Source organism: Hypanus sabinus, unplaced genomic scaffold (genome assembly GCF_030144855.1).
Source record: "Hypanus sabinus isolate sHypSab1 unplaced genomic scaffold, sHypSab1.hap1 scaffold_1086, whole genome shotgun sequence".
Lineage (NCBI taxonomy): Eukaryota > Metazoa > Chordata > Chondrichthyes > Myliobatiformes > Dasyatidae > Hypanus > Hypanus sabinus.
The window spans coordinates 81,499-88,521 of record NW_026779143.1 but is presented as its reverse complement, the minus strand read 5'-3'; the positions used below and the strand labels follow the sequence as shown (position 1 = coordinate 88,521).

Sequence of the window (7,023 nt, the reverse complement as noted above, 5' to 3'; positions counted from 1 at the left end):
TCGACACTCCCTGATCACCTCCGACCGGGACTACAAGAATCTTTGGGAACGATATCAGGAGATGAATGAAACCAAGGCTCAAATCTGTCAACTCTTGACTAGCAGAACAAGTGAGTTAACACACAAAACCCTTATCCCTCACCTCAGAGAGAGGAGAAGCTGCACTCCGTGACTGAGCTCGGGAATCCGTGATGTGATCTTGCGGAAGGAGCGACACCTGGGGTCTGACAACAAGTGTTTGTAATGGGACAGTGCGGAGGGAGTTTCACTCTGAGTTGACACTGGGAGTATGTGATGGCGTGATCAGGGGGGAGCTTAACTCTGAGTCTAAACCACGGCATGTGTCTGATGGGACGCAGAGAAGGGATTATCACTCTTTGATTGATCGCAGGACAGTAGAATGGGATGATGAGGAGAAACCACTTTGTGGCTGATGACGGCAATGCGTATTGAGACGATGACTAAAAGAGTTTCACTCCGTGTCTCTCCCCGGGAGTATCTGATGAGAGGGTGTGGAGGTTTCACCCTGTGTCTCACCATGGGAATTAGTGATTGCTCTGTAGGAAGATCAATTCTGCATCTGACTCCAGCAGTGTGTGATGGGTCGGTGTAGAGGGAGATTCACTCTGTGTCTGAACCCAGGAGTGTGTGATGGGACGGTGTGGAGGGAGATTCACTCTGTGTCTGACCCCGGGAGTGTGTGATGGGTCGGTGTAGAGGGAGATTCACTCTGTGTCTGAACCCAGGAGTGTGTGATGGGACGGTGTGGAGGGAGATTCACTCTGTGTCTGACCCCGGGAGTGTGTGATGGGTCGGTGTAGAGGGAGATTCACTCTGTGTCTGAACCCAGGAGTGTGTGATGGGACGGTGTAGAGGGAGATTCACTCTGTGTCTGACCCCGGGAATGTGCGATGGGACGGTGTGGAGTGAGATTCACTCTGTGTCTCACCCCGGGTGTGTGCGATGGGACGGTGTGGAGGGAGATTCACTCTGTGTCTGACCCCGGGAGTGTGTGATGGGACGGTGTGGAGGGAGATTCACTCTGTGTCTGACCCCGGGAGTGTGTGATGGGACGGTGTGGAGGGAGATTCACTCTGTGTCTGACTCCGAGAGTGAGTGATGGGACGGTGTGGAGGGAGATTCACTCTGTGTCTGAGCCCGGGAGTGCGTGATGGGTCGGTCTGGAGTGAGATTCACTCTGTGTCTGACAACGGAGTGTGTGATGGGACGGTGTGGAGGGAGATTCACTCTGTGTCTAACCCCGGGAGTACGTGATGGGTCGGTGTGGAGAGAGATTCACTCTGTGTCTGACACCGGACTGTGTGATGGGACGGTGTGGAGGGAGATTCACTCTGCGTCTGACCCCGGGTGTGAGTGATGGGACGGTGTGGAGGGAGATTCACTCTGTTTCTGACCCCGGGAGTGAGTGATGGGACGGTGTGGAGGGAGATTCACTCTGTGTCTGACCAAGGGAGTGCGTGATGGGTCGGTGTGTAGTGAGATTCACTCTGTGTCTGACACCGGAGTGTGTGATGGGACGGTGTGGAGGGAGATTCACTCTGTGTCTGACCACGGGAGTGAGTGATGGGACGGTGTGGAGGGAAATTCACTCTGTGTCTGACCCCGTGAGTGAGTGATGGGACGGTGTGGAGGGAGATTCACTCTGTGCCTGACCCCGGGAGTGCGTGATGGGTCGGTGTGGAGTGAGATTCACTCTGTGTCTGACACCGGAGTGTGTGATGGGACTGTGTGGATGGAGTTTCACTCTGTGTCTGACCCCGGGAGTGAGTGATGGGACGGTGTGGAGGGAGATTCACTCTGTGTCTGACCCCGGGAGTGTGTGATGGGACGGTGTGGAGGGAGATTCACTCTGTGTCTGACCCCGGGAGTGTGTGATGGGACGGTGTGGAGGGAGATTCACTCTGTGTCTGACTCCGAGAGTGAGTGATGGGACGGTGTGGAGGGAGATTCACTCTGTGTCTGAGCCCGGGAGTGCGTGATGGGTCGGTCTGGAGTGAGATTCACTCTGTGTCTGACACCGGAGTGTGTGATAGGACGGTGTGGAGGGAGATTCACTCTGTGTCTAACCCCGGGAGTACGTGATGGGTCGGTGTGGAGAGAGATTCACTCTGTGTCTGACACCGGACTGTGTGATGGGACGGTGTGGAGGGAGATTCACTCTGCGTCTGACCCCGGGTGTGAGTGATGGGACGGTGTGGAGGGAGATTCACTCTGTTTCTGACCCCGGGGGTGAGTGATGGGACGGTGTGGAGGGAGATTCACTCTGTGTCTGACCAAGGGAGTGCGTGATGGGTCGGTGTGTAGTGAGATTCACTCTGTGTCTGACACCGGAGTGTGTGATGGGACGGTGTGGAGGGAGATTCACTCTGTGTCTGACCCCGTGAGTGAGTGATGGGACGGTGTGGAGGGAGATTCACTCTGTGCCTGACCCCGGGAGTGCGTGATGGGTCGGTGTGGAGTGAGATTCACTCTGTGTCTGACACCGGAGTGTGTGATGGGACTGTGTGGATGGAGTTTCACTCTGTGTCTGACCCCGGGAGTGAGTGATGGGACGGTGTGGAGGGAGATTCACTCTGTGTCTGAACCCGGGAGTGAGTGATGGAACGGTGTGTTCGGAGATTCACTCTGTGTCTGACCCCGGGAGTGTGTGATGGGACGGTGTAGAGGGAGATTCACTCTGTGTCTGACCCTGGGAGTGTATGATGGGACGGTGTGGAGGGAGATTCACTCTGTGTCTGACCCCGAGAGTGAGTGAAGGGACGGTGTGGAGGGAGATTCACTCTGTGTCTGACCCCGGGAGTGCGTGATGGGTCGGTGTGGAGTGAGATTCACTCTGTGTCTGACACCGGAGTGTGTGATGGGACGGTGTGGAGGGAGATTCACTCTGTGTCTGACCCCGGGAGTGAGTGATGGGACGGTGTGTTGGGAGATTCACTCTGTGTCTGACCCCGGGAGTGAGTGATTGGACGGTGTGGAGGTAGATTCACTCTGTGTCTGACCCCGGGAGTGAGTGATGGGACGGTGTGGTGGGCGATTCACTCTGTGTCTGACCTCGGGAGTTTGTGATGGGACGGTGTAGACGGAGCTTCACTCTGTGTCTGACCCCGGGAGTGTGTGATGGGACTGTGTGGAGGAAGATTCACTCTGTGTCTGACCCCGTGTGGGTGTTGGGACAAATTGGATGGGGCTGCACTGTATGTCCGATACGGGAGTGTGTGATGGAACTGTGAGGTGCGAGCGCCTCTCTTTGTCTGAACGCTGGTGTGGGTGATGGCTCGGTGTGGAGGAAGCTTGACTGAGGGTCTGACCACGGGAGTGCGTGAAGGGAACGTGTGTTGGGAACCTCACCTTGGATCTCCGCCCTGCAGTGGAGGGAACTCAGTCTGCGCCTGACCACGGTCGTTTGCGATGGTGTGGAGGGACTTCAATCTTCTATCTCATCCAGGGAATTTGTGATTGATGCTGAGGGAGTTTCGCTGTGTGTCTGAACTGACAGAGTGTGTTGATGGATTGTGGAGTGGTCTGCCTCTGATCACTCGTGTGTGTGATGGTACAGAGTGGGATAGTGGAAGGACGACATTCAGCGTCTGAATTATAGTGGGCGAATTGGAACTGTGAGGGAGATTCACAGTTAATTTTTCCTGATTTCCAGAGCAAACTTGTTACAAGGATTGGGTCAGAAATGAAGATCGGTGTTATTTCATATCCACGTTTGAAACATCTTACCGTGGAGCGACGAAACAATGTTCAAACTACACATCGAGGCTTCTTCAATTAAATACAACAGAGGAAAAGGTACGTGTAACACCGTGAGGAGATTTATCCACAGCAATCTCACACTCCCGAGGTCAGACACCTACTGAATCTCCCACCGACCCGTCCCAGCACACACCCCCGGCGTCAGACACAGAGTGAATCTCCCTCCACACCGTCCCATCACACACTCCCGGGGTCAGACACTGAGAGAATCTCCCTCCACACCGTCACATCACACAGTCCTGGGGTAAGAAGCAAAGTACACCTCCTGCTAAGAATTAATACTGTAATTTTATTTTCACAGAATTTTTTTTTCAACGCTGTCTGCCATCAAAATAGAAAATACTGGATTGGAAAATGTAAAGACGGGTGAGGTTCGGACTTACAGGGCTCTGTGTTGTTGGACTGTGTCAGTGCGTTTTGATTGCAGACTGACAGAGGTTTCTGGTAAAGGAGAGGGTCAGTGGGACTAGTTTGGAGACTGACACGGGTCCAAGCAGAGAGTGGGAGAGTATGATTAGTATGGAGACGGTCACCGGGCTGTGGAGAGAGAGTGGTGTAGTTGGAACTGTCTGGAGACTGACACGGGGCCGCGGTGAGAGAGCGGTGTATTGGGAACAGTCCGTGAAAAACTCTCGTGGTGGTTTCCTGGATGTATTTTGCTTTTGTTGAGATTGTTTAACCCTTTTTGACAGGAAAGTGGCCTCTAATGTCCTGTACAAGACACACTCTGGGAACCTCCATTGCACTGAATGTAAATCGTCCAGTGGGCGATCCCCTTGCAATCGTAATGAACACCATTTCATCTGCGAGACGGCTGCATCTGTGTACCCGGATATTCCTGAGGAGATCCAGGATCTCTGTCGACATCCAATACGGGAGTTATCAATCATGTGACAACCCCCGCTATCTCCCCTGTCTCTCAACCCCACCGACAATTCCCCATCTGCCCCTCGGCCCTTCTTTACTCCCCTATTCCTCTATCGCACTCTCTCTCCATATCTCCTACCCTGTCTGACCCAATGCGATTTAAAGTGCCCCTCAGGCAAAATGAGCCAGCAATAACCCCCGATTTAATCCTGGCCTAATCACGGGACAAATCGCAATGACCAATTCGCCCACCGGCAGTCTTTCGCCCTCTCCTTTCCGGCTCCCTCCTACGTCTGTCTCCCCTATCTGATCAACTCGATCTCCCTCCTCTCGCTTGCCTGTCAGCACAATCCTGTGTCCTCAGATTCTCGATTCCACGACCCTAGGGACTGTGCGCATCCACCCTATCTGTGCACCCCGTCGTTTTTGCAGCTCTGCATCGTCACTCCTACGCTCCAAGGAAAAATGCCCCGACTTACCCCACCTCTGTTCATGCCTGTTCACACCGCGAGCACGGGAAATATCCTTGTAAATCTCCATCCAACCCTTTCCAGCTCAGTGCCATCTTTCGAACAGCAGGGCGACCAGGACTGGAAACCGTACTCCGAGCGCGGCCTCACCGACGCCCTGTACAACTTCAACGTGACGTCCTGTCTCCTGTGTCCGTGCCCGGACTGATGAAGGTCGGGTTGCCGAAGTTCCTGTCTGTCCGTGTCGCATGTATTCCACCGGAATAACGATCCGATTTTTATATCTCCGACTGAGATCAGTTCGGCACATATATGTAAAGTTAATGTAAATTACAGTGAATAAATAAATAAACAAACAAACAAATAAGTACATAAGTAAGTAAATAAATAAATAAATTCAGCGAAAATGTACAGGTGGGTTCATGTGATCGACATTGCATTGACGTAGGGAAGAAGGTGTTCCTGAATCGTTCAGATTTCAGGCTCCTGTGCCTCTTCCCGCTGGGAGTAATGATCAGGGAAATTGCCCCGTGCGGTGAGACGCGTCAGTGACGGATGCCACCTTTTCGAGTCGTCGCAGCTTGATGATGCCCGAGATGGTGGGGAGAGTTGTGGCCGTGATGTAGCCGGCTGTGTGCAGAACACGCTACAGCCTCCACACCAGGCGGCGATGCGACAAGTCAGAATACTTCCATCGATCAACCGAAGAAATTAGCGATTATTCAATGTGAATCTAAATCTACACGCGCTCCTAACTTTGTCATCCCTTCTGTAGGGAGGAAGCTATAGGTGGTGGTGAACCCAGGTGCAGGCTAAGATTCGAAATAAACAAGATGGCAGGAACGAAATTGAAAGTTTAAATCACAAACCACAGTTCACGATATGGATCTCTTACGGTTGAGCACAGAGTGCTCTGTCCGAGCCCCTGAACTGCAGACATTCCATGAAGGAATCTGACAGGCAATAATTGTAATTTTCAGTCTTGAAGGGAAAACCCCAGATAACCACACTCCCGGGAAGGGGCGTGCTGAAATTTAGATGCTTGTCCTTCAGAAGGGAGCATGACAGCTTCGTGTTGGCATGAATGCGTGGGGCCCCGGATAGATTTACTGAGATGCTGATATCCGTGCCGTGTACCTCATTTCAGCTCTCTCCAATGTAACCATATCTGGCTGGATCAGGTGAGAGGCCGAAACTGCTCACAATGGCCTCAGCAGCGCCTAAAAATTACATCCTTGCTTTATGTTTTTGATCCCGGGAAATGAATACTAACCTTGTATTTGCGCTCCTCGCCACCGACCTCTTAGGCACTACAGCCTGTTTGCCGGCAAAGGTTTTCAGTGCCCTTCCAGGTACACCATCGGGACCTCACGCCGTGGAGGGTTCACCCAGCTGAAGGACGATTCTTACAACTGTGTCCGAGGAAATGAGGGAATGAAGGAGTGATGACGTCTGACCCTCCACCCGATATTGATCTTTCGCTTCTGAGACTTTGTTGATTCCACACCACTTTCTCCCAGAGACTGCTATCTCAGCACCACGCCCTACTTACCACCCACTTCCTTGTCCACTTCTGTCCTCTTCCCTGAACTACATGTGAACACAACCACACGCAAAATCTCCCAGACATACACACAATTCAAAGCTAAGGAACGGCGTACTGCCTGGCATGATGGAAGGGAAGAAACTTCTGAACTCGGATGTGTGTTACGGGAACAGAAAAGCGGTTCTCTTGACTGAACGAGATTGATCGATGGTACGTGCTCTTTACAGGTAATATGGGTAGGAAGATGGCGGCGGTTCTGCAAAGCTCTGTATGTACATTCGTGGCCAGGAACAGAAAGAACAATCAATTTAACATCGGGCTGAAGACTTCGGGTCGGAACGGGGGATCAGATATTTGGAT

At 52.5% G+C, this 7,023-nt stretch overlaps 1 protein-coding gene across 1 annotated transcript; it reads left to right on the top strand.

Moving 5' to 3' along the window:
- Window positions 1–710: 710 nt before the first annotated feature.
- LOC132386273 (natural killer cells antigen CD94-like) lies at window positions 711–5,368 on the top strand. Its single transcript, XM_059958551.1, has 4 exons — window positions 711–811; window positions 3,674–3,816; window positions 4,082–4,146; window positions 4,473–5,368. The coding sequence occupies exons 1-4, from the start codon at window positions 808–810 to the stop codon at window positions 4,672–4,674; spliced, it is 414 nt and encodes a 137-aa protein (XP_059814534.1). The 5' UTR covers window positions 711–807; the 3' UTR covers window positions 4,675–5,368.
- Window positions 5,369–7,023: the final 1,655 nt, after the last annotated feature.